The sequence below is a fragment of the Lathamus discolor genome, chromosome 5 (genome assembly GCF_037157495.1).
Source record: "Lathamus discolor isolate bLatDis1 chromosome 5, bLatDis1.hap1, whole genome shotgun sequence".
Lineage (NCBI taxonomy): Eukaryota > Metazoa > Chordata > Aves > Psittaciformes > Psittacidae > Lathamus > Lathamus discolor.
In genome coordinates, this window is record NC_088888.1 from 43257122 (window position 1) to 43277430 (window position 20309).

Genomic DNA, 20309 nt, shown 5'->3' on the forward strand with positions numbered 1-20309 from the left:
GCTGCAGTTGAGCTGAGATGTTCCATGCAATATTATGTGCTGACTGGCAGCATGAAAAGTAAGCAAAAGCGCACTTGTGACCAATTAGGATTATGACAAGTGTCAGTCTGTGATGATGTCGATTGTTTATTATTCCAGGTAACTGCTGGTGCCCCCTTGAAGAAAGAATACACAGAAGAGGTAAGAGAAGCTATTATAAAACTTTAGAAGTTTTTGTTTAAAGGGACATCCTAACGCAGTATATGAAGAATCAGAACTTGTTCTTCTGGATGGATGGTGTGCACCCTCATGTTTGACAATAGTATGCTGTAATGCTGACATTCAATGAACACCTCTAACAGGCATTGCCAACAAGTAAGGCCATCTCATCTTCCCCCAGCCACTTAGTGTTATCTCTCGTGTGTGCTATGTGTGTGACTGCTTGGTAGGTTGTACTGAGGAACTGAGCTAGCTGAAAAATAGCTTTTTTTCCAGTAGTTTTTCCAGATGCACAAAATTGTCAGGCTGCTCAGCTCTTCAGTCCATCATAGTGTCATTTAAGGAAGCACAAGAGCAGAGCAGTGCAGAGGTCAAAAACACTCCCTGAAATTAATGATAGCTTCACCTATTCATTAAACAACAGGTTTAATCTCTTTGTGCTTCAGATTTGGTGTTGGATGTCACTCTTCAAACATGAGTGTTATTCTAGAGGTTTGTTTGCTTGTCTGTTCGCTGTAGACAAGTTATGGTCTTTTGGTTTTATCAGACTAAGGGATATGTGAGTTGTTGCAGTTAAGGCCTACAAAGTGTGAGGTAAAAGAATAAATAAGGAAATCCAATAATATGTTTTTTTTTCTGGGATATATATGTACATATAGATTAGACTATGCATCTAGCACGTCTAGAGACTAACAGCCCTTTCACAATTGTGATGGGCAACCACTCATCAGCTGCACTGTCATCTTCTGTCCCAGAAGACAGCAATGCATTCATGTACAAATTTGAGGCACTGCTTAGTTACTTAAATATGTCGCTTATTAAGTGAAATGAGAATTAATAAGTGTCAAGATATTTTTGTCTGGAAGCATTTTACTTGCCTGCAACTGTCATGATTAGCACTGTTTATGTTCAATTTAATTTATGGAAAATTCTTTGGCTGGAGAAGACTTGATGTATCTTACAATTTCCATTAATTTTTATTTAAATGCACAGAATCTCCAGCTCGTAGCTGATGGCTGCTGTAATCTACAAAAACAGATTCAAATTGCTCAGCTCTTTGGAGTTCCTGTTGTGGTTGCTCTAAATGTCTTCAAGTAAGTCTAGTCTTTCATTACTCTTGTGAGTAAATCCACAGTTAAAATTTCACACTGTTCGTGATTTTTATATGAATCCGTTTTGGCATGGACCAATTAAGCTACTAAAGAATTTCCTTTTTCCATTATGAACATAACGACCTTTAAATCCTAACTTGTTCTTAAGGTTTTAAAACCACTAAAAATGTATATACTGTTATGGAACTAGTAATCTTACATGTTAATTGCCTATAACACATACATACACTGTATATAAATGCATTATGTATATGGTACAGTTTCTATGTAGACTTGCTTTAAAACTGTTGATTGTAGAATAAGGCTAAGTATATAATGTTATAAAAGAGAACTAATTAAAATAATGAGATGAAACTGTTTGGTTGGCAGAACTGACTCTGTTGCTGAGGTTGATCTGGTGTGTAAGATTGCAAAGCAGTCTGGAGCATTTGATGCTGTACCCTGCAATCACTGGTCAGCTGGTGGTGGAGGAGCAGTAAAATTGGCTCAAGCTGTGGAAAAGGCAGCCAGGCAGAAAACCAGTTTCAAGTATCTCTACAGCTTGGAGGTAAGAGGGTTTATTTGATCTTCTGAAGGGCTGGTTGGTCAGGGTTTTTTTGGTTGGTTTTTGTTCTGTTTTAATAAATGCATGCTGCATCAGTGTTGGATTTAAAACAAGAACATTGCAACAAAGCTATCTAACATACTTGGAAAGGGGCTTGACTTGGCTTAAAATCACAAAAGCTGGAGAGAACAAAACAATCTGTGGCTTATCTAATCAGAGGAGCAGGATACTTGCTGGTAATGCTGATTATTTAGTGCATTGAATGATGATTCTGATACTTTCTTGTTTAACATAAAAATATGTCTGTAGGTGAAACATTCACAAATTATTATGGGAGACTTCTCCACAAAGACCTCACAGATGTGATATTTGTCCTGACAATCAGCTAAAATGAAATATAGTTACTCTCTCACTGTCATGGCTGTTGCACCAAGTTGTGGCTCCCTGAAGCATTCAGTCTCTGTATGAGAAGGTAGCATGTACACACTCGTGCTACATGTCTGCTCAAACAGACAGGTCTATGCAGCCAGAAAGCACTGCATTTACCAGCACCCACTTACACACCCACAGCCCTCAGATGAACATGAAGAACGTAGGTTGCCCAGTCCTGTTCCTTCTCTCCTGCCAGTCAGGACTGGAGTCTTCTAGCACAGTATGACACACATGATAGATGGGTCAGTGCTGCTGTAAGCCTTAGATCCTCAGTCTCTTCAGGAGCAGCCTGCAGTACCCCTGTCCTGCTCCAGTTGCTGAGAAAAGGATCCACTGAGGTTCACAGCTGACTCCAGCTGCTGGCACTCATACGTCTCCTCCTGCTCTTTAGCATTCATACATACGCATCTAGAGTAGAAAGCACACCCACACAGAAGGCAGAAATCAGATTTAATGAGAATAGAGGACAGACTGTAGTCCTCAAGCTCGGACTTCAGTCAGACAAGCTGCTGACCAGACACCTTTACACTCCTATCTTCCCCTTTTCCCTCTATTTTTTTCCCATACTTCCTCCTCCTCAATCCATCTTGATTACGCTCGTTCCCCATCTTTGGTCCTTCTATTAAACATGCCCTAGCAATCTTTACACATTTCCACAGTCCCCTTCCAAAATCCTGTCATGAGTTTTACATTTATGTGTAAAATGCGCTTCCTCCTACAGCAAACCCGTGCTGCTGTAGCCAGTCACACCCTTTCATTTGCAAAGTTTTCTGATGAGTTTCTCCATTGACTCTCCATTTCACACCAAGGACAATGGTCCCATCCTTCCCTTGTATGGTCTTAGGCAACAAGCAATTCAATGTGCTCTTATTTTCACTGATTAGGTTTTTCCACTGATTACATTACTAGGGTTCCTCCACCTATCATTGTTGCTCTGATCCTTGCTTGGGTTTTGTGTTTCATTTGCTTAGTCAGTCAGTAAGATAACCTAACAAAGGATATTGTGGTCCAAGTTTCAGTTCTGAGATTGAAGACTCAGAGACTATGTTATTGCAGTTGTCTGTCTGCAAAGTAACATCTCAGCAGCGTGAACTGTCAAGAGAAGCAGCTTGCAAGGAAGGGCTGCTTAGGCCCCTGAAAGTACTATGCTGGAGTACCTCCATGCAGGCAGAACATTTGGAGGATTGTATTGCTGAGAAGGTTATACAAATGGTTTCTCAGGACCTTTCTGACTGTCCAAAAGTGGGTGGGTTAAAATCTGGGCAGCAAAACAGACTTCTCTGGCACGAAAGAAGCCCTTGTCAAATTTCAGATCCTGTTGCCCAGTTGATAGTGCTACTTAACTTTCTTTAGAAAATATCTGAATGCTATTTTTTAACAGCAGAACCTCAGCTTCATTCTTTTAAATGGCTGAAAGTTCCTGTTTTGATTCTTCTCTCCAGTAAAAAGTTCAACCTGAGGTAGATATGCCCTATATTGTCTTTCACTCTCCTCCCTGATATGTACCCCATATCTGTTGCACCCATTTTATTTCTTCTTTCTATCTCTCACATTGTTTTCCCAAACGTCAGTGATTCAGCCAACTCCTATTGGTATTAACTACTGCCTACACAGAATAGATGGAAATACCTTGCGAATTTGAGTGCTGCAGCATCTATTCAAGCCATTTTGCCCACAGAACATTTTTACAGCCAAAAAATGGATGATGTATCTGCCTTTCTGAGTTTGTCTCTAATGAGATACTCTGGAAACAGAGGATATCATTTTTCGGGTTTCGCATAATAAAATGGAAACAAAAAATAATCTTTCAGAAATATGTGTAATAGTTTTCCCTATAGGACACTTACGTTACAGAGATAGTACACTATCATTTGATGAGTCCCAAGCTCTGGTGTTACAATATGCCGTGTAGGTTACAGTCTTGTGGTATGAATGAGTAGAAAGGATTGGTAAGGGTGGAGTATGAAGGAAGAAAATTAGATTGATTTCTACTTTAATGTCTTTCCCAGACACATTGTTCTGTTCTGTGTTGCATCAGCAGCATGGTCTTAAGCACAAAGGGAATAAATCACATCTTTACATCAACTTAATATCCCATAACTTAAGTATTATAAGCCTCAAAAATATGTTGAAAGGATTTAAAAATACTGTAAAAGAAGTAAATTCAGGCCAACAAAACCAGTGTAAAGTTCAGGCTTCTGTTTCATTCTTGCTATGCAAAGGATAGGGACTGAAGCACTTGGAAGTAGCTGAGTGAAACAACAATGCTATCACTTTTACAGTATGGTGGGTCATTTGGTCACTGGGCTTAGAGAGACGTGAAGGAAAGACACCTCTTCCAAATAAGCCTGTCCAGATATTAATTAAGGTTGTAATAGAGTTTTTTTGATGTAGCAGTTTAGAGGACTGATATCTTCTGTTCAAAGGGGTAACTATGATTAACAGGATAACAGTCAACTTTATTTTGAGTAATAGCTAGGGGTAATAGACAATTAAGAAAAAGCAGAGGTAGTAAGATGGGATTCAGACAGATGGTTTCTCCCTGTCATTGTGCCTAAAGGTGATGTAAGTGAAAGGATGTAGTTCCATCCCTCATTATTAGCAGTAATTGTAACAAATACTATAGTATCGTGTGGTTTTAATATGGATTTTTGCCCCCACTGCACACTAACCTCTTACTTTACTGTTGAGTTTGTTTCTTACCAAGAATTCGTCTTCAGTGTTTTGAGGATGAATTTGGTTTAAAATCCTCCTGAACTCTATGAAATAATCCGTGGTGTTGGGTTTTGGGGTTTTTTTGGATTATTTTTTGGTTTTTTTTCATTGTATATATTCTTGCTACATAAGGAAAATATCAAAATATCAATTCTTATCACTGTTGACTTCCCTTCTGGGTTCACTTTTATTGAAGTATGAGTGTTTAAGTTGCAGCAGAAAGCCATTACTCAAAATAAAGCTGACTGACCCATTAAAAGTAAGTTTAGATAGCTAGCGGGAGGATAGGAGACAATGGAAACTTATACATCCCATTCCCAAATTTATCTGGCTTCAGTGCCTCTTCTTGGCAGGGGGGAAGCTATATTCCTCACTGATGCATGACTGTTGAGTAATCTGCCTTCTCTCACTATCCTGGTGTCCTCTTTTTTCCTGTGGTGAACTCTCCCTTGACTTACAACAACCCTCCTTAACCTGAGGGAGGAAACACAGGTCTGAATAAAGGCAGGCATTAAGTTTTTAAGAGGTGCATTGCCCCTTCCTGCAAGACAGCTGGTGTGCAATGAACTAACACTCCAGGAGACAGAAGGACAGGCATATGGCGTGAGGATTAGCATATCTGGCCAGTCAGTGAGTTAGTATTGTCCCATTTAAAGACTGAGATGATAACCTGACAGATAAAACCCAACAGAAAAGCCTCAAATAACATGATTTATGTAGCACTGGAAAATGAAATTGAAGCGTGTAAAGGTCACAAAAAGGAGAGAAGGTGTCGTTCCAGTCTTCCAAGTTTGTCAGATGACATCTATTTTTTCCAGTGCTCTGCCTTTAGGTAACATTATGACAAATGAAAACAATTCCAGGTTGTACTGTGGAAGTTGATTGCACACTGATTTTGGCTGAGTGTAGTGAATTGCCTGGCCAGACTGCAGGACAAAGGAAAGCTTTCTCAGCTTGGAGCCATCCAGTGGGAATGAGGTTGAGAAGGAGCACTTCTCAGGGAGGCATTCAAGCAGTTAGCAGCCTCAGCACTGGTGTTGTTCTTCTCCTCCTGGGAGCATAATCATAGAATGGTTAGGGTTGGAAAGGACCATCTAGTTCCAACCCCCCTGCCAGGGGCAGGGACACCACACACTAGACCGTGTCACCCAAGACTCTGTCCAACCTGTCCCTGTTACACCACTCATTACCCGTGTCCAGCTGGACATAGAGCTGTTGACTACAACTTTTTGCATGCGGCCATCCAGACAATTCTTTACCCATAGGGTGATCCATCCATCAAATTGATGTCTCTCCAATTTAGAGACAAGGATGTTGTGCAGAACAGTGTTGAACACTTTGCACAAGTCCAGGTAGATGATGTCAGCTGCTTTGCCCCTATCTATCAGTTTTGTAACCCCATCATAGAAGGCCACCTGGCCTTCTTGCCCCATTTCCTTCTTGTTGGGATACAGTGCTCCTGAGCTTGGAGCAGGTGATCCTTGAATATCAGTCAGCAGTCTTGGACTTTCCAGGGCTTTATCCCTTGGAACCTTACTGAGCAGGTTCCTGAAGAGGCCAAAGTCTGCTCTCTTGAAGTCCCGGGCAATGAGTGTGCTGCATGCCCTTCTCATTGTCCTGAGGATCTTAAACTCCACCATCTTGTGTTCACTGCAGCCACGGCTGCCTTGGAGCGTCATATTCCCCACCAGCCCATCCCTGGTGGTGAGCACAGGGTCAAGCATGGCACTTCTCCTTGGCAGCTATAATATTTACTATAACATATATTTAATTTCTTAATAATATATATTTTATTTATGTATAATATTATTATATATATTTATATATTTATGTAATTAGCTATAACCTGGGCAAATCTGGAGCAGTCCACAGTTTGATCATCAAACCGGTCACTTTTCAGTCCCACTGTGATTGAATGGGGGATGCTATCAGAGGTACTAGGGGTTTCCTCCACTAACACCATGGCTGTTAAGCTGTGAAAGTTATCCATTGTGTGTCTGCTCTCACATCAGCCCAACATAGGTCTGTTCTTTTGCCTAAGAGGCAAATAACTTCTGTGTCTTTCTTTATATAGTGTACAGTTGAATCATGTATGGACCCAGTGGAAGGTCCTTAAGCACTATCAGAGTGAGAATAAATGAAATTATATGTGCTCCTTACTGTAACTTTTCCTAATAAATGATGGAGATCATTTCTCGTCTCAAAATGCAGACCATGCTGCCCTCCTGGGAATGATAGTTTTTAAACTATTTCCCCCCACCCTACTGCTAGTAAGCTATCTAGCAGTGAAGACACGTGAAAGAGGAATTCCATGGGGCTGTGCCAGCCTCTTCTCCCACTCCCATTAAAGAGATTTTGGTGGATTCTGGACAATTCTTCCTCTGAATTGGGTGTTGGAAGCTATCTTTCTTCCACTCCATCCCTATTTTTTGAGGCTGTAGGCTCTTGACAGCACTGCAGTTCTGTATTTGTTTTCACTATTTTCCTATTCTTTGCTTGAAGCAATTTTCTTGGTCACAGCTAGAGTTTCAAAGTTGGGGAATTGGAAAATACATCTCTAAGTCCACAGGCTTATGTGTTGATTCACAAACTGTTTTACTTGACTGAATATGCTTTTTTAAAAAAGCAAAATCTTGTCCTGTGCCAACAGAGGAAGGGGAGTGCTGAAGACTTGGGAATCCTTCTGTCAGCCACAGATCTGTAACCAGAATACACAGATACTTCAATAAATACGGTTTTATTTTATCCAGGGTAAAAACTAGAAGTAGGAATTTGAATGTGCAGAGTCAGCTATTGTTTTTCACTGCACTCTGTCACCCCCACAGCACCTTCAGACATACTTTCATCATATGTTTTCATTTGGCAACCTTCCTGAGAAGAGGAATGAGTGATGTCTGCATACTGTTTCACTTAGCCAACCAGCGGTTCTTTTTTATTGCTTTCAGTGAATGCATAAGTTAAAATTTAAAAGAAGAAAAAAAAAAAAAAAAGCTAGTGCCTTCGATTTTGAACTATTTTAAGAATTTCACTAAAAACAAGCAGCTCATTTTAACAATAACAATAAACCGAGAGGTTGTGACCTCATAATTAAACTGTGGTGATCTCATAGTTAAAAAAAGGCAGTGAGACTAAAGTGGATGTTTAAAGAACTTGGAGTAGTAAATGTAATAATTTTACACATTACTAGGTGCTTTTGTATATTTTCTGGTTAAATGCAATTTTTTTCAGCAGAGAATATTATTAGAGAATAAATAGTTTTTAATATTTATGCTGTATAACATCCAAAACAGATCCCTTCAGACAGTGCTGCATTGACAAGCATTTACTTAAGGTACTCAATTTAAGCTAGCTAACACCAGTGCTTCTCATAATAGTGTGGTGTAGCTGCAACTGCTATTGACTCTGGCTTTTCAGAGATGTTTTCTGTTGGACTCTGTTTTGGTAAGGAAGTCAGCGGAAACTTTTAAAAGCAGAAGAAAGGAAGGAGGAAAGAAACAGGTTGTTTTAAGCAGTCTCAGGGATTGGCTATGGGGAGTTAAAAATATTAACTCCTTTCTCCAGCAGCCAAACAGCTTAAAGTCAGATGTCCAGATTAGGATGCAAAAGATGGGAACCCTGAATACAGTCTCAAGGCATGTCATGGGTAATCTACATGTTTCATTTCACATGATTCTGACTTCTGGCAACAAGACTGATTTCAGGAATCCCAGCCCAAGTCATGTATCCCTGCCCAGCTCGCTGTTTCTGCTGGTACATTTCAGTGACCACTTTTAAACAGTTTGAGTAATTCTTTCTGTAGATACAGTATTTAAGCCATCTCTGTCTCTCTGCTTTATACTGCCTTTGTCTTTATGGTAAACTGGGTGTGTGATCTGATGAGGGTTACAATAGGGTTTTTTTAACCTGCGTTATATTTTAGCCGTTATCACTTTCTCTGGTATGTGCAGCTACACAAACAGCGGTGCTGCCCTCTCAGTTGCACTGGCACGTGGGTGAGTGTGAGCAGCAGAGGAAGGGAGGATGAAGAATAGTTTCTTGAAGCTGGACTGCTGCCCATTGAAATCCTCACCAAGCACCACATGGAAAAATTATAATCTGCAGTCCTTCACATTATTGTTGAAGGAAGAGATGAAGAGTGAAGGAAACGTGAGGAAAGGATAGCAGAAATTAAACAGTTATTAAATGAAGTTTTGGTTAAAATCATGCTATGATAGTATTGCAAGAAAGAAAATTGTATAATAAACAGCACTAGTTTTCACTTATCATCATGCCTTGCAAGTGGAATGGCTAGTGAAGTAGCAGTGTGGCTGGGTGACAGCACTGGTGTGATTTCATCTGGATAATCAGTTTAGTCACGGGAATGACAGCCTCTTCTCTATCAGTGGTGATTCTTAGCCTAATTGTTCTCTATCAAGTAATGAGATGTACAGCTACACAGATACTGATTTGGTGAAAGGAGCTTGTGCAGTTATGGTGTAGCACTTGTTGTGCTTTAGCCAAGGAGATAATCCTGTTTATGGTATGGGTGCTTGGCAGCCTCAACAAGCATGTGTGTTTGTGTTTGCCTCAGAAGCAGCATATGGCTTTGGTAGCTCTGAATGTGTGAGATTTCAGAAATGCACATTGTCTCTGGCAGGGCTGGGGAGATTGGTTGTTTCTAAGAGAAGCATCAAAGCTACTCGTCAGCAAGTATTTATACTGTGTGGCCCTGTAGCACCTTCTCATATTTGGTATAAATATACATAGAGCATTTCATGCTATTGTTTTTTTGAGAAGCTAAAATTGAATTTGCAATGAATTCTCTGAAGTTGCCATAATTTCTTCAGCATTAGTATTAATACGTAGTTGCACAGAAGTCAGTTTTTATCTAAATCCATACTGCCTATTGTGTATCTTATCACCTGTTCACCTAAATGTCTTTGGTTGTGTAACATTTACAACCTTACATAAGGGAAATTAGAAGAGGAAGAGCTTTTATTGCTGAGCATAAATCTTTCATGCTTTTGATACTGCACATTTTTTAAATATCATTATCACCATAGCTTTCCAGATAGCAGAGGTGCTGCGGAACCAAGTTGCTGTTCATACGGTTGTATTGGCAATCACCATTCGAATGAGACTTTTCACCCTTCTTTCATTAGGACTGTTTTACTGATGTCTTGCAGATAGTTTCATCAATGAGGGTGCCGTGTTGTTCACAAGCGGGAATGAACAGTTGGTTCAGGAACACCCTAAACCATTGTAGAAAATTCTCAGACAAAAAAAAAGTGAGAGATGTGAAATTACTTCTTTTTTTCTGAGTGTCTAAGATACATGGTTTCTGCTGGCAAGTATTTGACCAAGGTGTTTAAGGTACAAATAGGTGGCTCACATGATTTTTTTAAAAGAGTCTGGTACCAGCTGGAGAAAAAATCCAGCTTAAAATCCGTTAATGATTTAGTTACTTGTGCAGTATGCCTCTATTTTTCAACCCCTTCAAATTCAGTTAAGCACTTTTCGATATGAATTAGCACTGCAAAGCATTACTACATATGGTGACTGCCTGTGCCCATCAGTTGAAGTTTTTCCATAGTGAAGTGCTGAATAATCAACAGTTTTGTTGAAAACCTAAAGCTAAACTTGCCTTTAAAGACTAAATAAAAAAATGTAAGAATTGTTCCTACAAGTGTCTTGTAAACATCCAGGCTGCTGGTATGTCATATATGTAAAAAGTCTCTTGAATTACTAGGGCTTCTTTTCTGATAAATACCAGTAAGTTATTTTCCAGCAAAATGAATTTTTATTTCTCATGTAAAGTACGAGGTGGCTTTTCTTTCAGAAATACTTCTTAATTTAATTTAATACTTCTTTAATTTAAGATAAATTAAAATGAAGTTTTCCACCAGTATTACTAGATAACTGAAATACAGGAAACTTTTTAGCTTGAAATGCTGTTACACTGTGATTCTAAATAGATAATCCCTTAAAAATGCCACTAAATACTAGGAAACAGGTGGATCATTAGCATGGTGTAGTGCTCAAACTCCTACTTGAGCCTACTCCTCAAAACTTCAGGAAGGAAGGGTGTCTAAGAGTGCACACATGCATGGACTGTCTTAATATGTGTAGAGCATCTGTGCCTCCCTGCTGATTTCTCTCCTAATTAGGCATAGCGAGGACTCATCTGCCTGTGTTGGGAGATTAAATAGGCTCAAACTCTCCTCTAACACCGTGCACGTAGCCTCACCTGTTTGTAAGAGCCTGCCTTGCAAAAATATATGATGATCTCAGAAAACTGCTTTTGTTTGCCATGCACACTCCCGTGACTGCTGGTGATTCTTCCGAGTTTACATTTGCAAAATGTGAGGTGTGGGTACTGGTATGAAAAGTATTTGAAATTCCAGTTAAAAAAAAATATCTGTAGAGATACAGTTTGACTGTCCAGCTCGACTCAATCTTGCAAAGTATTGCACAAAGCCCAGGAGGAGCAGAATGCCACCACTGTCAGTAAAGCAGTCTCCTCTGATGTTAGCCAGAGCTCTGCTGGGTTTCGTTTGGAAACTACAGCTATGGTCACTGTGAGAGAGCTGAGGGCATAGTTATTATGCTGCTGTCAAATTAGTTTGAAATATTTTGACACAAATGCAAGTTGAATGTAAATGAAAATCTCCATCTTAATTAATTTACTGATGTTTAAACAGAAAGCTGTTAGTTTTGATGTTAGCCTACTGACAACAGAGAGCAGTATTCGGTTTGCCCTTGCTGTTGCTGTTAGTCCTGGACATCAAGCAAACAGCGCTCAAAAAGCAAGTTAACAGATGTTTTGCACTTCTGTGGTGTTCAAAACTGCCATGGGGTATGAACATATTTAATAACCTGAGAGAAGTTTCATCTTGTGACAGCTGTCCATATCCATTCAGCTTAATGCTGGCAGGAATTATATCCAGGATATTTGCAATGCATTATCTCCAATCCTCATTAGATTTTTTTGCACTGCTTGGATTCCTTTAAAAAGCCTGAAGTCAGGAGTGTAACATCATTCTACCCAATTGAGGTGCAATACACATATAATCAGTATGTTCACAAAGCATCTTGTGGAACATCTTTAAACCTTACTTTGAAGTTTCCTGACTGAGGAGGGATTTTATTTGAGCCTTAGTAGCTTTCAACTGTCTTATGTTGAAGTTACTTGAAAGTCTGGCAAGCTTCTTTTCTTGTGATGTCTCTGTTACTGGATTTCCTTATGAATGTAAAGGCAGACTACTTTAAACTTTAATTTTTCTAAAATTCAGTCATAAATACAAAAAGGTCAGTCTGACACAAGCCCTTCAACTGATGCATCTTTGCAGAAAACCCATTACTTCTAGACAGGCATTGCAAAAATGTGATTAACCGTGGAACTTCCTATAAATGCACCAGATAGAGTTTGTTATTCACAAACCAATTCCTTGCCTTTGTTGGAATAAGATGAAATGCTTCTATTTTGAGTTCTTGTGTAACCTGTGTTGCTTTAGATTATCAAGTCTTCTTCCCCAAGGAGTATCTCTTTTGATTTTGTTCAACTCTTTTTCTACATGTATTGTTAATTAAATATGCTAGAGTACCAACTGCTGGGATGGGATGTTCCTTGGAGTATTGCACGCATCTCTGGCCGACTGTGGTCAGCACTGAAGTAGCTGGACTGATGGAATGATCTTTCCTTCATCTTCCTGTTCCTATTGAAAGAAGCAAAGAGGATTGCTTGTTTAAAATAGGCTATATGGGTGACAGTTGCTCTCTCCAAGGTCATTCAAAACCAAACTTCTGTTTATGCTAAATAAACAGAAGTGAAGGTACAGAAAAATAAATGCCTGGTCTGACAACAAAAAAACCCTGCATGCTGCAAATCTGTGAAAAGTTTCTGATGGCTTGAATGTGGGAGTCTACATCTGCCTTCAAATGGAAGCCATAAAGGCAGAACATGTGTTCAGTTTGAGTTGAGTAACATGATGTGGATGTGGATACTCATAGAGGCAGGGGTTGAACTTAAGTGTCTTGTCTTAAGTATATCCTCGAATGTTTTCATTTTTATTTTTTTATCTGTCCAAAGTGTTTTCCAGTATCAGTGCTACAATTCAAAATACATATTTTAGGAAGGGTAGGAGGTGAGAATCAAAAAAAAAAAGAAACTATGATCAAAGGGGCAGTGAGGAGAACCAAGAAATTCTGCTACAGTTTCTTGCTTCTCAGAAGAACCTTCCCTGGCTGCCTACCAGGTTGCCTTGTCCACTCACTGTATAGATTATTGTGAAATGAAATTTGTTTGTCTAGTGATCCCTGTTAATCCAGTGGAGCTTGCTTCCTTGTGTCTGCAGTGTTTGCTGACTCTTGATCTTTAAAACTACATGGCAGTAATTTTCTTCCCCACTTAGGCAAGAATGTAAGCTCATGTTGTGAACTCTGGTAATGCATGAATTGTGCAGGTCCTAAATGATGGTCATAATTCCTGTACCTGTCACTGAATATCATATTGATCACCAGTGCCCTTTACATGCTTTTATGCTTTAGCAAGTCTGTTTAACAAAGATCAGTTTAAATGAGAGATTCAGATTTCTCACTTAGCAAACCAGATCCTAGTTTCTCTTGGCTAATGTTCATCCTTATATTGTTTCCTTGTCTTTGCAGCTTCCTATTGTTGAAAAAATAAGGATCATTGCTCAGAAGGTGTATGGAGCTCAGGATATAGAGTTGTCTCCTGCTGCACAGTCACAAGTTGATCGTTACACGCGGCAGGTAAGAACATGAGTGAATTATGCGGTCAGGTATCTGCTGGATGAGAGTCTTAAGAAACATCAGGGTGTAGAAGGTTCTCAGATTGGGGTGTTTAGTCAAGCTTTGCTAACAGACATGAGCTTACCCATGGTACTGAGCTGTGGAGGTCAGTGGGGATTGGTTTAGATTAGATTAGATAGAATAAAATGGTTTTAAACTTGAAAGCTATCTCCTTCAAGAGATATATGATGTTTGGAATCATTCAGAGGTTATTGGTAACACTCTATACTTTCTATGCAGAGGGGTAATTTTGGATTACTGCCTTAAATGTGACAACTGCACATCTGCAAAAGTAGCAGTTAGTGAATTTGCCTAGTTTTGGCACGAGTGTTCATTTGTACCAGCAGAAAATGAGTTTGCAAACATAAAAATATCTGCACACAGCTGTGTGTGTTGATAACAAAGCTCCCAATACATGTAAAATGTTTGGTTTTTCTTCCATTCCTACTATTTTCAATGGGTTATAGCTGCTAAAAGTTGAAATAAATCACCGTTCCTAAAGCATGTGGGAGTGGGCTTTGTTACAGTTTGAAAACAGTTTTGAAACCATGATGAGAGATGAATGTATTTTCTGTAATGGAACAGCTTCTGCATGTAAACATGGCTGGAGCCTTCCTCTCAAAAAATAGAAACTATGGATGATGTGTCATGGAAAAATTCCTGAATATACTTCAGTAGCCTGGTCAAACAGGGAGAAATATAGCCAGCTTCTCTTACACAAGTCTCCTGAGGATTAATTTGATTTTCTAGATGGATAAGAAGCTTACCTAGTGTACTTGAAGCAAAATAATCCATTTCTTTATCTTTTCCTTCTGTGATTCTCTAATCCATTTTTTAGTCTAAACATTAGTAATATTAGGAAAGAATTTCACAATGTCATTAAGGAGTTGTCAGCAGTGGGCTGCAGAGGCAGTTCCCTGCAGTGCTGCCTCTCCTCCTGGCCTTGTGAATTGCATCCCTGTATGTCAGGGAATTGAACAGAAGAGCGGAATTTGCGTGAGTCAAGGTTAATCAAAAACCTGGGGAACAAATAGTGTTGGGGAAGCTGCTGAAAGCCTTTCCCTGATTTTCTACCACTTTTTGAGTCATTAGTGGAAAGGGTGCCATCACCTCACACAGTTTTTGTCTTGTTTAAAAACAATTCGAAGCGTTATTAGCCTTTTGTATTTACTTCCAAGAAGACATTAGTACCCTTAGAGAGCTTTGGACTATGAATTCTGTTCTCAGATCCAAGCAGGTCATTAAAATCCAGCAGGAAGTGCTGTACTGAGTTTTATTGAGTTGGCGTACATTTCTTGTTCAGTCAGGTGCCCGTTGTGCGCATTTTCTGACAATAGCACACTAGCCATTGTATAGGCAAATTTGCACCTAATTGTAGATTGACAACCCACTCTAGAAGCTGGATATCACTACAGCCATGTCTCTGGAGATAGAGGCCTGAGCTGAGAGGGACTAGCATGCAAAATACAGTATTCTCTCGTTTTCTGAAATATTAGCGGTTGAAAAACTGAGGTTAAATATTGCTATATGGATTTTTGGTTACTGGAAAATACTGATAACAAGGTGAAAACATAGTATGTCTTTACTGTAATCTTAAAAACATTTTTTGATTATTCTCTTTCACTTTTCTGTTAGGGATTTGGAAACCTTCCCATTTGTATGGCAAAAACTCACCTATCCCTCTCCCATCAGCCTGAAAGGAAGGGCGTTCCCACTGGTTTCATTTTGCCAATTAGTGATGTGCGAGCCAGTATTGGAGCTGGATTCATCTACCCTTTAGTAGGAACGGTGAGTGCAGTGTATTCAACTCAATCACTCCCCTTCCTTTGACCCAGCTTGACAGGGAAGTGCATTTCCTGTTTGTCTCTAAAAATAGCATGTAGAACCAGGTGAGTCCTTGAGGTTTTGTAAAGATTTTATCCTCACATTTTTTGTAGCTCTACATTGATAGGAAAAGAGAATTAGGAAAATGTAATATCGTATCAGAGCTTTGATTACAGGGTCTGAGAGAGAGGCTCTTGCCATTGGTTCTGTTTCTGAAGTTTTTCAGTTAATCTAGAAGAGTTAGCCGCCCTGATGCTGCAGAAAAAAATAATTTACATGTCTGTTGCCTTTCCTTATTCAAATTTCAGCCTGTAAATAACTGTAGTGATATGATCATATTCTAAATGTCGAATTTTTCATCCGTCATTACAAAGCATTGTAATGTATTTAGATGAAAGGAATTTCATTAGGAAAAAGTGTATAATTAAAATGATTGCTTTTTAGCTGATGAGCCTGATCTATTCCCAGTCCTTATGAACATCTCTGCTAGTTCTGTAAAAGTAAGTGGTGATGGAAAAGAATAGATTTCTAACTGCAAAAGTAGTAGCACATTCTTTCTCCCTCTTTAGAGATTTAAACAATGAGGTGCTAAATAGAGGTAATTGTCAGTCTTACTTCCTACCTGTCCTTAAAAGTACAGACTTAGATTAGGAAGCTACTGATATTTTCTTCCCCAACATGCCTTATCAAAGTTGCTGGGAAGCTAGTTAGCTTATGCCTTTTGCCAGTCATGCACATCTTATTCCAAACAGTAGTTGAACTGCATCTGACATCTCATAGCATGAAGTGTTACTTATATGTAGCTGATTCATTGGATGATGCTAGAGAAGGGATGCAAAAGCCATTGCATTTCCGGAAAGAGTACTCTCCCAATGTTATCTTATCTTTCCAGAGCACGGCCTGATTTCCTCGCATAGCAGTACACTTAGGAAAGGTTGAAAGTTTCTAATCTATTGTTTTGAATTCCCTCTGAAACAATCAACTGTTTGAAACAAGGAAGGAAGTACTTTCTGACCAGGAGAGTTCCTGGAGTTCAGGAAACTGTGTCACTCTAACTCACTGGACTTGGGGATATGCTTTCCTTCTGCATGCACCAGAAGTGAAGCACAGCTGTGTGTTTAAATTGCGTAAGACCAAATTCCAGTTGCTGGTGACAGAATAAAATTTGTCAGAAGTTCTAGTATCTCCTTCGTGGCCTGGATTCAAGTTTGTACTGTAAGTTGTGTGTCATAAAGTTGTGAGGAATGAACGTGAAGAATGGGCAGCAACCAATTCCAATCCATGAGGGAGCTATTCTGTAAGATGTCAGAGTGAAATGTTCTTGGGTTGAGCCTCCTGAATGAGTCACACATTGCACGCTTCAATACAAACTAGCTGCAGTTCAGTCTCATAAATCCATAGGAACTGTCCATAGGAGCAGTATAAACCAAACAAGTTCAAGCATTACCTCTCATTTTCAGTTTCTGCCTAGAACAGAAAAAAAACCCACTGTTCTTATTGAGGGCATTTTATCTGTGGGATTTCTTACTGAGGGACATTGTAAAAATTACACCCAAGTTAGTTACACTGACTTTGATGAGAGGTAGTATAGCCATGGAATTTTTCCCATATCAGGAAGTGTAGGCAGTATACTCTTAGTGTTGTGTATTTCAAGAGAGTTTGTAGGGCAAGGTACTATATAAACAGAAGATCGCCAAGAACTAAAAATCTAAATAGACATTGATCATTGGTTGTTTGGAAAATATTGCTAACGTTCAGGAATGTAAGATAGAACGCTCCTTGGAACTTTCACAATTGCCACAGATCAAAATGAATGAATGAATATGAATGTATTCCTTATATCCTTACCATACAATTCTTTCTCTGTAATAAAATTTATGGCAATATGTCCAGCTAGGTGCCTTTCAGAATTGTCAGTTGTGACCATTGGGAAAGAAGCAAGAGTTGTACCACTGCTTTTGAGATCACTTTTCTGTTTTGCCACCTTCAGATTTTTTGTATGTGTTGCTCTTAGCAATTAAATCTTAGGACTTTTTAAGTTGTGCAAGAAGGAATATTTTTGTTGTCAGGTTCCAAAACTGAAAGTCTTCCTTTGACAGTTCTCTTAGTAATAAAGCTATCTGAAAATGTCAACAAGAGCAAAGCAAATATAAAAGGGCGTGTCCTGAAGGTTTACAGTGGCTGGAGATCACATGCTGCGAGGAGAGGAATTACAGAAATCCTGGTGACAGTGTATGATGAAAGCATCCAGTCATGACAGTGGATTAGATTTCTTTATATAGGAAGAAAAGAAGAAGCAGTATGTATTTTTTCCTTTTGTTACTTGTTGGCTAATTGTATTCATGGGAAACGATCTTTCATATCTAAGCTGTTTAGAGCCTTCTTACAGCTAAGACCTTTCTGATGGAAGAATAAATGCTATCGGACAATACCTTTGTTAAAGTTGTAATGATAATTCTGATGTTAGTTAAATGCCAAACTCCATTTTCAGAGCAATTTTTTTATTGGACAAGTTCCTCACACTCAAACCTTGCAGAACTTATCAGTGTTAAAGCAGGTTGTTAGAATTCTACTCCAATTTAATTGGGAGGAGCAAGACAAATGGAAGAGATAAGTACTGCTGAAAGATAATAAAACATCTGCAGTAATTAGCATTTGTAGTTTAGCATTGTTATTAACACATATAAATGAATTAGATTTGTATTTACCCCAGCAATGATAGGTGATCCTTTTTTTTTTAATTTTTTCTCTTTTTTTTTTAATTAAATATGTGACATGTTGTCTTCATACTCTCTAAGCAATATTTGTTTTGTATTATGGTTGGCTCTCATTCTCTTAGAGCATGGAAGTCTTTCCAGGAAAAATGAGCTGAGCCTTATCAGAGGAGATCAGCAGTGAAACAAGAGGTGCATTTAATTAACACTGGCACAGCTTTTATGCAAGTTCTCTGTGACCGTGACCCAGAGGGCTACATCACTCTCACAGGTGGACTGTTGACATCATTGCTTGGCTCAATAGAGTGATGGCAGGAAGACTGCTGGAGTATATGTAGGAAACCAGTGAGGTCATTCACTAGCAATGCTTGGGTGGAGAATTATTAGATTTTTGTAGTATGTGTAGTATGTCCACCCCCACCCAAAAAGCCATTGCAGTTTGGTGCTTTCTCACATTCAGCCACGTTTCCATTGTTCTCTTTCATGTGGTGTGCAAGAATGCAAGCTGGTCATAGAAGTAAAGCCTGTTGTCTTTTGTCTTTGTGAAGTGACAGTACCAAATCACCGGTGCAGGTAATACAGCTGTGTTTGAATCACAGTGAGATTTTTAAATAGGTACTGCCCTTTTCCAGCCATGCACTTTTGTTTTAATGGGTTAAATATACAGACAAGGTCCCTTTGAAAATATGTGGAGCCTTTGGAGCCACGCCAGCTCCCAAATTTGCACAGCGAACATCCCTCAGATATCAACATATCTGAGAAAGGGTTGGTCTTTTACAGAAATATTATTTTTTTCCTGATAGAAAAAGCAGTTCAAGTCTCTGGAAGTAGTTCTGCAACTGTATCCTCTGGGAAGGAACTCTTGGGATGATCCAGTGTGGTTTGAAATCAGTTTATGGAAGTAATAAACCCCTAATTCACTTGTGGGTGAGAGCCAGGACTGTCCTGCTAAAATATTACCTGAATATTGTAAGGGGGAGAAGACCTTGAAAGTAAATATTTTTATGAATATTTTAAGAAGGAAAATATTGTTCCCTGTTGCATTAATTTCTTCTTTCATAGCGGTTAAGAGCTTAACAAGTTTTAAGGGTGTCTGTTGAACATAAGCTAGAGTCCAAGCTCAGATGAAGTGAAATTGCAGTTTCCCAGTGGTGGATGAGGCCCATCTCCAAACTGTCATTTTGTCACTTCCCTCAGGCTCTCTTAGGGGACAGCTGAATAATTACTGGTCAATTGCCCAACTCTTCTTAACAATTTATGTAACATAGAGTAATTTTTCAAAAACAGAAATGTTGGTGACATTTACATTTGCCTCATAAAACATTTAGCTTACAATGCAATTTTATATCATTCACAAAGGAATAGTGCTCTGCTAGGTATTCCAACCTCTTTCAGTCAAAAAAATTGCCCCAGTGATGTGGCACTTGCCACTTGCCTTTGGTGTTCTGTAGTTGCTGTGTTGTAGCAGTACTCAGAAGTCCCCAAACAGCTGGTTGTAAAAATACTGACTGCTCATAGACTCCGCAGGCAGGTTTTGAGATAACTGCAGTAAGTGTGGGAAAAGTTGCAGAAGAGGAAATGGATGAAGTTAAACTCGCATGGGAAATGTAGGCTAGCAATTGTGCAGTTCTTAATTGAAAAATGCTAACAGGAAAAGAAAAGCCCATGCTCTCCTCTGTTAGATGATGTGCCTTTGCATTTATTACAGTAGGTGTAACTCCTCTCAGGAAGGAGGGAAAGACATTTTCTGAATTACACAGGGCACGTCGTTCCTGTATAGTGGCATGCGGTGCACGTGCAGAAATGCTGAATGATGTTACACTTGGTGGAAGACTGGGTAGGGTTGACAGGGCAGAGGGTGAGTAGTAAGATCAATGGCTGGAAGTGAAGGTGAGGACAGTCAGCTTTAGTTCTTTGTGTTTAAAAGCTAGATGCTGAGAAATGGTTGAAGTAGCAACAGCAAATCCACCTGTGTTCCTT

The 20309-nt window shown here is 39.2% G+C and overlaps 1 protein-coding gene across 6 annotated transcripts in view; it reads left to right on the forward strand.

The window, feature by feature from the left end:
* The window catches only part of MTHFD1L (methylenetetrahydrofolate dehydrogenase (NADP+ dependent) 1 like), a 156937-nt gene that overhangs the window by 91622 nt on the left and 45006 nt on the right, over positions 1 to 20309 (forward strand). For 5 of the 6 annotated variants that reach the window (XM_065680562.1, XM_065680564.1, XM_065680563.1 and 2 more), the window contains 5 exons: positions 139 to 180; positions 1192 to 1292; positions 1680 to 1857; positions 13645 to 13752; positions 15427 to 15579. In XM_065680562.1, the coding sequence (XP_065536634.1) occupies positions 139 to 180; positions 1192 to 1292; positions 1680 to 1857; positions 13645 to 13752; positions 15427 to 15579 (582 nt within the window). Of the gene's footprint in view, positions 1 to 138; positions 181 to 1191; positions 1293 to 1679; positions 1858 to 13644; positions 13753 to 15426; positions 15580 to 17714; positions 17974 to 20309 lie in introns of those variants that run through there. The other variant, XM_065680565.1, reaches the window with a different exon arrangement.